The 14257-nt window shown below is 36.9% G+C and overlaps 1 protein-coding gene across 10 annotated transcripts in view; it reads left to right on the top strand.

Moving 5' to 3' along the window:
- Positions 1-14257, top strand: part of MYO9B (myosin IXB) — a 45777-nt gene that overhangs the window by 20196 nt on the left and 11324 nt on the right. For 5 of the 10 annotated variants that reach the window (XM_085313619.1, XM_085313620.1, XM_085313617.1 and 2 more), the window contains 20 exons: positions 136-236; positions 481-610; positions 1113-1202; positions 1595-1711; positions 1977-2111; positions 4036-4157; positions 4792-4933; positions 5228-5423; positions 6011-6086; positions 6650-6739; positions 7806-7916; positions 8855-8894; positions 9404-9526; positions 10254-10334; positions 10550-10660; positions 11208-11330; positions 11831-11980; positions 12063-12229; positions 12615-13577; positions 14124-14190. In XM_085313619.1, the coding sequence (XP_085169745.1) occupies positions 136-236; positions 481-610; positions 1113-1202; positions 1595-1711; positions 1977-2111; positions 4036-4157; positions 4792-4933; positions 5228-5423; positions 6011-6086; positions 6650-6739; positions 7806-7916; positions 8855-8894; positions 9404-9526; positions 10254-10334; positions 10550-10660; positions 11208-11330; positions 11831-11980; positions 12063-12229; positions 12615-13577; positions 14124-14190 (3135 nt within the window). The remainder of the gene's footprint in view (positions 1-135; positions 237-480; positions 611-1112; positions 1203-1594; positions 1712-1976; positions 2112-4035; positions 4158-4791; positions 4934-5227; positions 5424-6010; positions 6087-6649; positions 6740-7805; positions 7917-8854; positions 8895-9403; positions 9527-10253; positions 10335-10549; positions 10661-11207; positions 11331-11830; positions 11981-12062; positions 12230-12614; positions 13578-14123; positions 14191-14257) is intronic. The other 5 variants (XM_085313624.1, XM_085313621.1, XM_085313622.1 and 2 more) reach the window with 4 other exon arrangements.

The raw sequence follows: 14257 nt of genomic DNA, 5'->3' as shown, positions 1-14257 counted from the left end.
ATTTACAAATGCATTGATAAGTGCTGTATGTCCGATATTGTGTAAGAAATCAAAGAAAACAGAACAGATTCTACTTGTTTTCTTGTTATAGTTTGGGGGTTTTGTTTGTCCTTGATTATGGGATTCTTTTCGCAGCATAACTTGAAAATTGAAGATGGAGAGGATCTCCGACATGACTTTGAAAGATTAAAACAAGCCATGGAGATGGTTGGCTTTCTTTCATCAACAAAGAAACAGTAAGTAGAATCCTTTAAGCCTTTSTTACAGACGGCTAGTTAATGAAGTGCACTAAACTGTATGGGTGCTTTAGTATCTGTCTTAAAGTCACATTTACTCCACTGGAGGCAGAGAGAGATGAACATTTGTGAGAGCCTGTGRATAAATTCTATTGTCCCTTTTCCTGAAGTAGAATTAGATATGTTCAACTGTTATAATGTTACTCATAAACAAAATTCCTATTAAATCATTTTTTTTCCTTAGGATTTTTTCAGTGCTTTCGGCTATTCTTTATTTGGGCAATGTAACTTACAAGAAGAAAGCTACAGGTCGTGATGAAGGGTTGGAAGTGGGACCTCCTGAAGTGCTGGACATTCTTTCGCAGCTTTTAAAAGTAGAGTATTTCTCTTTAGCTCTAATGTTTTGATAAACCTTCTTGTCGTGGAATCCACCCCAAGAGTTTACTTGAATGTTTTGCCCAAGTTTGTTATGACCAGATTTAGTTTATTATGCTCTCTCAACCTTTACCTTATGGGAGAGGAAATGGGAGAGGAAATGGATGAGACTGGTGAAGTTATTGGGGTTAGGGATAGAAAAAAGGGAGGGAATATAACCCATAGTATGTAAGTAAAATTTGTTTATTAATCCCAGCGCTGAGTAGGAATAAATTTACTGGAGATGGGTACTTTGCCACCCTAAGGAAGGAACTGAATGAATGTAAGCTGAGAATAATTTAAAGAAGCTGAAAAACTTGTAAAGTTATAGCTGAGTGACAGCTGAGGCTGTTGTCAAAGTACTTGACCTTTTCTGAGGAAATGGTAATGTCCACTGTTGGCATCAGATTACTCATTGGGTAGTTACTGGGTAGCATTAACTCTTTCTTGCTTGTTTTGAAGGTCAAACGAGAAATTTTAGTGGAAGTGCTGACAAAAAGAAAAACTGTGACAGCTAATGATAAGCTTATTTTGCCATATAGTCTCAACGAGGTAAGTGTGAAAGAACACTGGTAGAATTATTTTAATGTTATCCTGCTGATTGTTCTGGGACTTGAAAAAAAATACTAATAAAAAAAATCACAAATCCAGAAAAAAGTCCTATATAAAATTTTGCTTTAGATTTGAAATGTCAGGTTTCAGTAGCATAGCAATAAGGTTTTWACTAATGAAGTATGCTGGAATAATGTCAAACTTCCGTTGTTGGCTACAAAAAATATGGTACACTTTCGCGTTTAGTGAGGGAAGTTGCTGTTTRGAACATTAGAAGTTAGTATTAAAGGCAAATTTTATCTTACCTCTGAAAAGATCGTAACCTTTAAGTGACCTAGTCTGAAATAGAAATRCTTTTTTAAAGTAAATTATGAACTTTGTTTCATCTGCAGGCAATAACAGCTCGTGATTCAATGGCAAAGTCCTTGTACAGTGCTCTATTTGATTGGATTGTTCTGCGAATTAATCATGCGCTTCTTAATAAGAAGGACATGGAGGAATCTGTTACAGTAAGCTCCTCACTAAAACAAGTCTTTGTAGATGGTTGCATATTTAGAGCTATCAGAGATCTACAGATAACATCTGGCATAAATTCTGATCCTTCTGAAGTTCATAATAAATTTCTTGCTGATATTAAATCCACCTCTGTTTTCACAGTAGGCGCAACTTAAATATTTGAAATCTGTTAGCGTATACTGCAGTGTATTTTGTAGTGGTTAGCTGTTGTGGGTTAGGTCACTTGTGTAACTGGGTTTCCTCATCTTCTTCCTGTAGTGTTTGTCCATTGGTGTACTTGATATTTTTGGATTTGAAGACTTTGAAACCAACAGTTTTGAACARTTCTGCATAAATTATGCAAATGAACAGCTTCAGTATTATTTTAATCAGCATATTTTCAAATTGGAACAGGTAAGAAATTAGAGTTGCCAAGATTAAAAAAAAAAAKTTTTTTTTTCAAGGGCTCATCTGTTACGCTAATTTAGAATCACCTTTCTGCAAACCTCACAGCATAATTTTTGTAATTGCTTCAGTGTATCTCCAAAAGTCTTACTTTTCAATTTCTTGTTTTAATGTAGCTTCTTATGGTGTTGTTTGAAAGTGGCAGTTTTGCTGTTTAGCACTCCACTTATACTAATGATAGTTGGGCCTTTCTTTAGAGAGCTAGCAGTGACTGCTTGACTGTAAGAAACAAAAAGACATTCAGGCAACAGCAGGCATCAGGGAGATGAAATTGCACACTTTGAAACTGAAAGTCCCTAGGTGAGATCAGTTTGTTTCAGKTTTTTCAAAATGCATTGGGATACAGTTTGTCTTGTTTTTGTCAGTTAGTAAATATTTAATAACCATGCTTTGTTGCTTCTTCCACCTGACTGCATTTAGAGGGATGCAGCTGTATGTTTATATTGGCAGGAGTTCTGAAATCCTGATACTACTGGCATATGTTCATATACTTGTTCACAGATATCATCTTCTCACAGAGTGCTTTGAGAGCTGCTGCTGTAGAGCCTGTTTCTAGAGTGAGGTTTGGGTGGTGTTTCCCCACCCCCGACTTGGTTTCTGGTTTGTGCCAAAAAGTAATCCTCTGGTCAGTCTGCTGAAAAGTAGTCGTTCTGAAGTATGTAGTATTTTGTCAACAATATGTAGATAGCTTTAAACAAGCATTTTAAGAGAAAAAAATTACCAAACATACAAAATTTATATGTAAACATGATGTTGAGCTCCCTGTTTTGTAACTTAGGACACAAGTTAGGACTCCAGACTAACTASAGTAAATAGCTGTATTGTTTTCTTTTTCTAATGCCATTTTTCCAAATAAGGTTAATCCTTGAATAGCCCATTTCCTGTCCCATCTCTTTCTGCGTGAGAGCCCTCAGGGATTTTCTGTATATGTTTTAAAGAAGGGCTTTATTGTTTATGAATACAGAACTGAAATTCTGGTTATGTGGCATATGCACTAAGCAGATTGGTTACATGAATTTAATTTACCTACTTAAAAATAATCAATTTCTTATCATCATGATCATATAGAACAGTATGAGAGTTTTTTGTCTTTTACTAAACCTAAAACTTAGTTCAGTTAACTCTCTGTGGGATATCTTTTTTAGGTTTGTAGATTATATTTAGCTTTTTGGTTGGACATTCACAATGTTAAGAGAAACTAGTACTTCAGTTCTGTATCTTGATGCGAAGCTTGTCCTGTGAAGCAATTTAATACACGGTCATTTCAACACAAAAGCTCTATACTGTTTTGTCAAAGAGAGCTCTAAACTTTCTGAACCTAAGCAATAAGCATTGCTTCCTGGGGAAGTTTCTGCATTGATACTTTGTAGGACTTAACTGCTTGTTTTGAAACTTATGTTATTTCCTCTGACAGTGCAGTTTGGAAATTTTGGAGCTTAACATAAAATATTTGTCATTTCCTTATAATATAAAGACTATGGAAAATAAAAATAGACATATTTTCAAGGGACCTAAGCCTACTTAGGGTTTTAAATGTGATAATGTAGCTGTAAGGTCTGACTACCACGTCTGCCTTTCCAGCAAGCAGTAGTCTATAAACAGCAGGGGAAGGATTATTTTCACTGTTTTGATCTGTAAACAGTTTACCCTAAACATGTACTGTTAAGTGACTTGCCTAGGTGAACCTTTGATCTGACCCAGTATGCCTACTGTTCCATTCCTATTTATAATTTTCCTTATTTTTGTTTCTACTGCCTGAACTAACAAAGTCAACTTAACATTGCTATTCAAGAATGTCTTTTAAGCAATTAGAACACAGGACATTAAAGGTCAGGACACTATACTGATGAGGAAATTTTCTTGAGCTATGCAGGAGGAATATCAGAGTGAAGGGATCAGTTGGCACAATATTGACTATACTGATAATGTGGCCTGCATTCACTTAATCAGCAAGAAGCCCACTGGCCTTTTCTATCTTCTGGATGAAGAAAGCAAGTAAGCATCAAATATTTTCCAAAAAACACTTGTGTGGCAGGGAGGAGGGAAGGATTGTGGATGATGGAATGGAACAGAAATACAGCACTTAAATAAATAAAAATAAAAAAGTTGTGGGAAGGGAAGGGCCATCTTGTTACTATAATCTGCACTCCAGTTTTTCTAATGATTCCAGTAAGGTGGTAGTATAAATTGATGCTAAAATTAAATTTTGACTTAAGCAGATTCAGAAATTTTTGCTTTTGTGTTTTACTGTGTAATTAGGATTAAAGTAAACACATGCATATAAGCCTTTGGAACAGTAAGCAATTAAACATGGTAATTAGTTAATGTAGTACTAACAGAACTTAACTGGTGGAGTAGCAGGCAACACTGATGTACGGTTGAAACTTCAGAATATTCTGCTGTGTGTGGAACTGTTTGAGTTTCTTCTGTCCAAAAATTAACCCAGCAGCCAATGTCAAAATCCAAAACAAGTGCGTCTGTAATGCTAGATTTAGAGATTTCGAACAATAATGTGTCTTTTTTTTTCCCCCTGTAAGAATCAGTATCTATTCTTCAGTCTGAGATCTTGCACCTTAGTAAACTTATCTGTGTTTGGAGAAGAATAGCTAACCCTGTTTTGTGTTCCTAGTTTTCCACATGCCACCAACCAAACTCTACTTGCAAAATTCAAACAGCAGCATGAGGAGAACAAGTTTTTTGTTGGAACACCAGTGATGGAGCCTGCTTTTATCATCCGACACTTTGCCGGGAAAGTTAAATACCAGATAAAAGTAGGTGGTAGCTCTTATGGTCGAGAAAGAAGTTTCTTTTCCTTGTTGATTTGGGTGGATATAGAAAACTTTTGAAAATGGACTAAATTAGTTATGTCCTTGGATGTATTTTAATTTTTTTTTTTTTCTTTTTTTGTTACAGGCTTTGATAAAATACTTACTGTAGTGAGAATTACTTAGCATGATGAATTATTCTGAGTAGCGTTGAATCTCTTGGCTCAAAACACAGTTCTGGGATGTGTCTGTATACCTGCTTTGCTGAGTGTTTGTGGTTCAATATTCTTTATTTTGCAGGATTTCAGAGAGAAAAATATGGATTACATGAGACCGGATATTGTTGCTTTACTACGAAGTAGTGACAGTGCTTATGTTCGGGAGCTGATAGGAATGGACCCTGTGGCTGTGTTCCGCTGGGCTGTTCTGCGGGCAGCTATTCGAGCAATGGCTGTCTTTGCAGAAGCTGGACGACAGAGAGCTCAGAAGACTGCAGGTATGGTAGGAAAAAACATTCTGGAAACGATTTCAAATATTGTTCCACTGATTAATGCTTGTTGACAGAATTAGTTTATTGCAAAACCTTATCGTGCAAATGTGATCTCAGTTGATACTGAAGGAAAACTGAGTTGTAAAAAAGACTTAACATGGACATGCCAAAAATGTTGTCATTTATTTTTATCTGATATCATTCAGACTTCCACCTCCAGTTGGTGCACTATAGCCAGCAGGTTGTGCTGTGTTTGAGTCTTATTTGTAAAAGATCGGGGAAGTACTGCTAGTTCTGGTTCTGCTAGTTCTTCCTATTACTGTTTATATTTGTTGATCTTTGCAGATTTCCCTGAGTTTTCAGAAGAGTATTCAAGATGAAAGTTAAATTTGCAAAGTTTTTCCGAGCAGCTGCAGCTTACTTAGTAGTAGGTAGTTTGAGAACCAAAGTGAGTGGTCTACCTTAATAGATAAAATACTAGAGAAAAACTCCAGGCCCTTGGATAGATATTTTGCTTGTTATAATTGATGGATATTTTGTCTATTATGCTAGTAGCTTTGTTAAAATTCAATCTATTGATGATTTCATGATAGGAGTGGTGCGCCAAGGACCCCGAGTTCCCCTTGGAGAACTCCAGAGAGCAAATACACCAGTAGAAAAAGTTTACCGGTGAGAAAAATGTACCTAACCCTTATCTTGTGGGTGTTTGTTTTGTTTTGTTTTTTTTAACGGAACAATGTAATAGCCAGGCGTAGCAACACTTGACAACACATGAGCTGGGAAAAACGCCTGGATTGCTGAGTCACATTTTCACATATCAAATATCAGCTAGATCTTTCCACAAGGATGGCAGGTTTTATTTCTTCCCTGTCTTGTTTTGTTTGGCCTTTTTAATACTATCAAAACAATACTCAGCTATGCTTTGTGTAAGAGCCAGTACTACCAAATGCAGGTGGCACAGCCTGAGTCCCATTTAGTACTGTGTTTCTGAATGCTCAATATATATGTTGTGTTGGTTGCAGTCAGCATTGTATGTTCCTGTGCAGCCAGTCTGTGATGAAGAATTCATAGGAGCACTCATTTTTTGCAACCTTCTTATTTCGAGGAATAAGGAATAAGAAGTGATATGCTTAGGAGGCAGGGCAAGTCCTGAACTGGCTCCAACATTGCTCTATATAGGCATACTTGCCTTTTAATGGAGTATTTAGGTTCTATACATGTTCCTTTTGCAGCTGCTCAATGCTTGATTTCTCATTTGATTGTTCTGAGGATTTCGATATAAATGCTTTTGAGGACATCATTTCTTTTTATGAAAACAAGAAGTAAGTAGAAATAGGACTGAACTTAAAGGCCAGGGAGGCACATTCCTGGACAGACTGGCCTTCTGAGCATGCTCTATGTGAAAGTGAAGCCTTGAAGTATAAAAAAGTAATCACATCATGCTACTTCATAATTACTACATTCTGGACAGTCTCAGCCAGTTGTGGCAGCTAAGAGCTGAAGGTGCAATTGAGTCAAAAGGATTTGTCAGCCTAATATACCTGTTTCCTTGCAATATCTTAAAACAAAAATTTGAAATTCTAAAAATGTTCAGTGGGACTGGGGAAAACAAGCAACTGTCTGTAATAGTGTTGCTGCTGCTCATTGAGCAGCTCAGAATGGTGATTGCATTTATGGTCAGAAGTGACACTTACACTTCTGTTATTTTTGGTTTGTGCCTCTCTGGAGAGTAAAGAAGGTAAGTTCTGTGCCAAGGCACAACGCTCCCCCAGCATGGTGCATGTTTAAAATAATGGAATTCACCACTAATTAGGGACCATCCCAGGCTTACTTTGAAAAGCTTAAATATGTGTAAATAAGTTTGAAATAAACAATCAAATTGTGTCTTAGTGAAACTCCACRTATTCCTGCAATATCCATTTTCTAATCTAGTCTTCTGATGTGAGCCTGCAAAGCAGCCTCATTGCAGTATTCAAATCTGTTTAATCTATTCAAGAAATAGATACAAATATTTAGTGCTAGATTACAAAGAAGCTGTATCTATCTAAAAAGGCTACTTAGTTTAACAAAAAGTTTCCTTGCACATTAAGTATATTTTGTTAAATTCCTCTGTTTGCATTTAAAATTGATGGCTGAAGAATTTACATTAAAAGGTAGAATTAGAAAATAACTTAGTATATGACACCGATATTAAAATTTAGGGCACTAACAGAGTAGAAAGTGCTGACTAGATATCAGAATAATTCATTTTTAGGAAAAAGTAGTCTGGGATTGGCCTGCTACTATTTGGAGCACACTTGGTGATGGGATCTCTTGTTTTTTAACTCCTCTTTTCTCCCTCATGGCTGTGTATCTTTGCCATCTTTGTTTTGCTGTGAATCATTTTAGAGACATGCATGAACAAATCATCGCGAGTATAAAAGGACTTCCATGGCAGGGTGATGACCCATGTAAGCTGCTTCGGTCACTCAGTCGTCTTCAACACCGCTCCCACTTCATGTGAGTTCTGGTGCTAGATATTGCTTTGAAAGAGCAACAATATTCAAGTAATTATTCTAGTACATAAAAAAGTTCTTTTCACGAACGTCTTCTGCAAAACCCAAAAGAGACAACTGTGAACAATACATTTTCTTCAAAAGATATAAAGTTTGTAGCAAATGCTTTGTTGCTTCCTTTGTACTAGCCGATGGTTAAGCCTGCTTTTCATGTAAATTTGCTTTAAAACCCAAGAACATAGTACAAGTTTGTTGTTATGAATGTTTAAGAAAATCAGTCCAGAATGTGTTCCATGGAGATGGAACGTTTCACATGAAGGAGATGATACACTTAGATTTAGGAGGATGTGAACTACAATCTTGTTTCTGACAACTTCAGGTTGTGTTCTCTGTCTGTGTGGATTGGAGCTATGCCTGAAGCTTGTGTACTGCCCCAAGAAGTTCTGGGAACATTCTCAGACATGTCAGAATTCRTAAATGGAGTGCTGGGGCATGTGCTTTCCTTCTGTGAGCAGTAAAGTGCTTTCACAGGAGTTTTGGATCAAGGCACAATAACTTCTGATTCAAGTATTTTTACCTGATAGTGCCTTATTTTGAAGAGATGTCAGTGACTATACAGTTGGCTAAATAGAACTTGCACAAAAAACAGGCTTTACAACCGTAGTTTTTAATAGCTCTGACTTCAGAAACAGTGTTTCACTTCTGAAAGCTTATCATGCTTACAATGTTTATTTAGAAAAAGAAAAAAAAAGTTGCGAAGCAGTTTGCATTTCTTGCATTGATCACTTGTAAGATAGTCTGTGCATGAATACACTCCAGTGACGATATGCTCGTTTTCTTCTATCCTTCATCTTGCCTCATAAATTGCACCAACCTGTGGCTTGCTGGAATAATCAAAAATCATGTGTTCTTTTTCTTAAATGATCTTTAATATTTTAACAGGAAAAGTAGAGGTATCAAACAAAAGCAGATCACTCCCAAGGTAAAGTTATTTGAATAACTTAGATTTCTCTTGTTTGTTGTGTTTCTGCACTGTGAACATTAATTTTTTTTGCCAGAACTTGCTTCAGAAAATACTGTTTCATAGTATGGGGAATTTTCCCTTTGACAGCCAAAGGATGGGTAAACGTTCATCCTTATAAGAAGAGCTGAACAGAAAAAAAAATATTCTGAATTGAGACATCTGTTTCTTTAGACTAACTAAAGATGCCATAATATATAAAGCTATTTCTATTCAAGTCATGAAAGGCAAACATAGTAACTGTGTAGTTCCCCTTGTTCCCCTTACACTCTTGGGATGGGACAGAGAAAAGCTTTCACTCTTGAGGAGAGGTTTTAGTATGAAATATAAAAAGTCATGAAGCATAACGTGTCACTGAATGTGGAGCTAACTAGTTGACTTCATTCTTATTAATCCTCATGTAGATGGAAATATTTCCTCTTCACTTAAGTGACATGTACTTTATGTTGATTATGAAAATTTCCTCCTAGAACTTGCTGGATTCCAAGTCTCTGAAGCTCATAGTAAGCATGACTCTGCATGATCGAACTACAAAATCCCTCTTGCATTTGCACAAAAAGAAGAAACCCCCTAGCATAAGTGCACAGTTTCAGGTAGGTGAGTGATATGAGGTACACATCTTGTGGGTGCAATCTAAGCACCCATACGAGAACAGACCTTCCTGGGACTTACGTAGTAGTTCACAATTTCAGGATATTTGCTGTAATGGGTTTATGATGATTAGAAGCACTGAAATAATGTTGCATTTAGTATCTCGTCTTCATTGAACATATACATARTAGTAGTAAGAAAAATGCTTTTTGATCAACAATGTAGGCTATTTTTTGAACTRCTTGGAGGGGGAGGGAAGATTGTGCACTGTTCTTCTGTAGTGTCCTTTTGGAAAAAAGGGGCAAATATGTGGCATCTAGGGTGATCTTGTGTGAAAAACAAAATGTTTTTCACTCTTGGGATTTGTTGAATTAGGATCTGTTACTGTAATCAAGTTAGACTGCAGTTGTAAACTATCCTTACGCTATGATGTGTGTTAGTTTTCTGTACAACCAGCCTCATCCCTGTATGCAGATCTAGTGTTACCTAACAGCATATGCAAATCTCACTTTTCATTAGCTTGAGAAAAGGTAAAAACAARTACAGGGATATGCTGTGTGGTACAGAAGAACCTCCCTATTGGATGAAATAGGTTTTATTTCAGATGAAACAGGATTTATATCAGACCTGAAAGACATTGTGTTCTGAGAAAGGAACTGTACTGCTACCAAATGCAACTCTAAATGTTGATATCTGAAGAAAAAAATGCTTTTGAATATTTCCTTTTAGACCTCGCTTAATAAATTATTGGAGACACTGGGGAAAGCTGAACCATTCTTCATCCGTTGCATCCGCTCCAATGCTGAGAAGGTAAGACCGCCTTAAAAGTTAATCTGACTGCTGACACCCTAAGTGCCCCTATATATACAGGACCCTATAGGGCCTATAGGCCCTATAATACATCTTATTCACTGTCATTCTGTATGAAAGTGGAAGATAAACAGTGTATGAATGCAGAATGTATACCGGTCAAAAAGCAGGATAGTTCAGGAAATTATCAGATGTTGACTTCTGATCTTTTTCAGAAAGAGATGCTTTTTGATGAAAGCTTGGTGCTTCAACAATTAAGATACACAGGCATGCTAGAAACTGTGAGAATCAGAAGATCTGGCTACAGTGCCAAATATACATTCCAGGTATGTAAGGAACTGGAAAAGGATTATGCTTTCAGGAATATCTGCAGCTGTTGAAAAACATGCATTGCCTCTGAATGACATAACAGGGTCTTTCATGTCTCTGTTCATATGACAGTTGTGACTGTTCTGAATGAATTATAAAAATTCACTGTAGTTCTGACAGAGCCTACATGATGACAATTTTTAGTCTAAACTGTTGTGTGAGTCATCTACTGTTGCATGGAGGAAAACATTCTAAGCACTGTCACAAATACAAGCAGTCAGTCCTATACGTTAGTATCTGTATATGTGAATTTGTTTTCTGTAAAATACTTTGTGCTTGTAGCTCTATAGATTGTATAGAGGTTATCTGTAAAGCATTGAATTAAACTGAATGAATCCTGTATTCTAGAGAATGGGGAAAAGTAGCTTGATTTGGAGGGAGAAATAAGTACTTTCAAACTCCTGCAGCTCAGATGGTCAAGGTTAATTTTAGAAATCTAGTTAAAACTCTGGACTCATGAATTATCTTCTAACTCTGATCTCTTGCTGTCTCTGCTTTTCACAGGAATTCATAGACCAGTTTCAGGTGCTACTGCCCAAAAATGCCAAAGCATCTAGGGAAGATATTTTTGCTTATTTGAATAAACTAAAACTGGACAAAAACTACTATCAAATAGGGAAGACCAAGGTCTGTAAAACTTTCTATAATCAAGGCATTTGTAAGAAGCACTAATGTGCACTGCAAAATTTAGTGCTGTTCATTTACAGATGTTGCTCTTTTCTTCTACAATTCACACTAAAATTAGCTATTTTTAACTGTTACAAATGCTGACACAAACATTAGTAGATATATCATAATTTTTGATTCCTGTCTTACAGTATAATAGAGAATATGATTTTTGCACTGTAAGGATATTCGTTCTGGGGAATTGTTGCTATTAGCACTTGTCAAAAAGGTCAATGTTTTCATTTTAGAAGGATTTTGTGATTTGAAAGTAGTAAGTATACAAGTGTATTTTAAAATTCAAGCACTTGGATTTAGTAAAACAAAAGGATTCTGACTTCTTGGGAGCACTAATTGCTGTCAGCAGTAGAAAGTCTTCCTATCCTCATTTTCTAGCTTGTGTATTAAATACCTCTAGAAGGTCTCTTACCTGTTTGTCAATGAACTTTTCTGTAACTGAGCAGGTTTTTATGAAAGAGGCCGAACGGCAGAAACTACAGGATACACTACACAAAGAAGTCATCAGGAAAATCATTCTCCTTCAGAGCTGGCTCAGGATGGTTTTGGAAAGGAGACGCTTTCTCAGAATACGGCAAGCAACTATTGTTTTGCAGGTATGTTTGACTGAAGATTGTCAATCTTTTTAAAAAAACACTTCAAGTACCTCCTACTAAATTTAGAAATCTCCCTTCCTAGGCTTGGTGGCGTTCCTGTTATGTTAGGAGGAGACTGGAGAAAAACAAGRCTGCCATTTGTATTCAGTCAGCATGGCGAGGATACAGGGAACGAAAATACTACCTTCAGCAGAAGAATAGAATTTGTCTTGTACAAGCCATGGTTAGAGGACATCTCCAGCGTAAGAGGTAAAGGAAGAGAAGCAATATGGTATGCAAGTGTGCATTTTAGCCAGTTGGCTGCTTGGCTGTGCTTGCTGAATTCAGTTTCTGTGTGATATGTTGATTTAGTGAACAACTGAAGATAGTTATTACCATGTGATCCTGCAGTCAGGATCGAATAGCCAGTAGTATGTGGAGACTGGTTAAGCCCTTTGTACTTGAACATTATTCAGCTAGGCTGCACTGATGTGTGCCAGTCCTAATAATCAGTCCTCCATGCAGTCATGCTGGGACTGTAAGTATTTTTGTACTCTGTCTGTATTACTACATAGGCTGTGTTTAAACTATGGGATATTTTTCTTTGCCACTGTGCGCTAAATACTTCTGTATTCATCTTTCAAATTTTTAATAGATTTCAGAAAATGGCTAAGGAAAAGCAGAAAGCTGAAGAAAAAGAGAGAGAGATGCAGGAAGCTCAGGACAGAGAGGATGACATGAGCAAGGATGAGGGCAATGAGCCCGCAGCAGATGAATTGCCTGTGAAACATGAGTCAGAGCCGGATCAAGCTGCTGTGGACACTGATGAAGCTCCAAATGAGCAAGCTGAACACCTGTGCTCATCTTCTGAGAAAGCTACATTACCCCAGAAGAATGTGACAGAGAGCTCTGAGAAGGTAACAAACAGTCGGGAGAAACGTAAATCTCGCCGGCAGAGGGGGCTGGAACATAATGAGTTACAGAATAAGCATGTCCTGTTTTCCTTCGAGGGACCATCTTTACTGTGCCAGGAGGAACAAACCTCTTCTAAAGAGGTCCCAGAAACTGTTGAAGAGCCAAAAAAATCCACAGCACAAGATACTGTTGTTCAAGAAAGMTGCAAGGAAAAGAAAAGTCTAGGCGAAGAAAACACTCTTTCAAACACACCACTATCAAATGAAATAAAAGAAGGCAGTTCCATTCCTGAGCAACTACCCGAATCAGAAGGAGAAAGAGCAGATGATAAGGCTATTGAACAAATGAAAACACAAGAGAACCAAAAGAAGCAGATAAAAGGCAGCCAAAGCTTTAGCTGCCCTGAAAGGCCAACAGATCTTGCACTAGATCTTAGAAATACTCTACTCGCTAGTGGGAGCATTCAGTCTCCAGCTGAACCTTGTACAGAAAAAAACAAACGTCTTCTTCAGAAAGCAACCAGAGAGCTGGATAGTCCCACTTCTTCTCCAATTCAGAGATATGTAGATGACCCAGGGAAACTAAAATATAAGAGAGAGAAGTGGAAAGGAAAAAGACAACCTGATGCTGGTAACAATGACATGCTGAGTCAGTCTTTGGATGAAAGAATACGTGTGGATCAGTGGTCTCAGAGTCAGCTAGAGTAAGGGCATCTTCCTAATTATTTTTACTTTCTCAAAGAAGAGTTTTTTTGTAATATTTGAAAATAGATGGAGAACTCCTGATATCCTGTGTATCTGGCCATGCAATGGAAGAAAATTAACTATGAACAGTTGTTGCTTTTTAGTGGCTTTAAGCCCCCAATTCTATGATTGACTCTGTATGGGTGGAATGTTTTCCAAAGGTAGCAATAGATATGAAGCCTGCCTTACCAAATTGAAATGGAGAGTCAGGACTTGAGTTTAAAAATAGTCTAGAGTTTATTGTCTTGTATTTCTGGCTCATTGTGAATGATGTTTTAGTGACTTCTGGTTTGCAAGCATCATCACTGTTATGGCAGGAAATCTGATATACCTATTTCTTATTTCTGCAGTACATTCTGCATTTAAAAGTAACTTGCAAGAGTTGATCAGGATTTTTTCTTATAGATGTAACATTGAAATGTGGGTTATTTAAAAATTAGTAAGTTTTAACAGGCGATAGACTTTTGTGAAAAATACATCCTGAAACTAATCTTGTAATTTTGCAGAAAGAAGGGGAATTCATCTTCATTAAATGATCTCTCTACCCTGTCTCAGTCTGTTGCTGTGAATCAGGTACTGAGGCTATGGAAAGATGTGCATATTTATACTTAATTTGCTTATTTGTAAAGTTTAAGTATTC

The sequence above is a fragment of the Rhea americana genome, unplaced genomic scaffold, assembly GCF_003343005.1.
Source record: "Rhea americana isolate MKP2758 unplaced genomic scaffold, rheAme1 scaffold_390, whole genome shotgun sequence".
In the NCBI taxonomy this organism is placed as follows: Eukaryota; Metazoa; Chordata; class Aves; order Rheiformes; family Rheidae; genus Rhea; species Rhea americana.
This window is presented reverse-complemented; position numbering and strand designations above follow the sequence as displayed.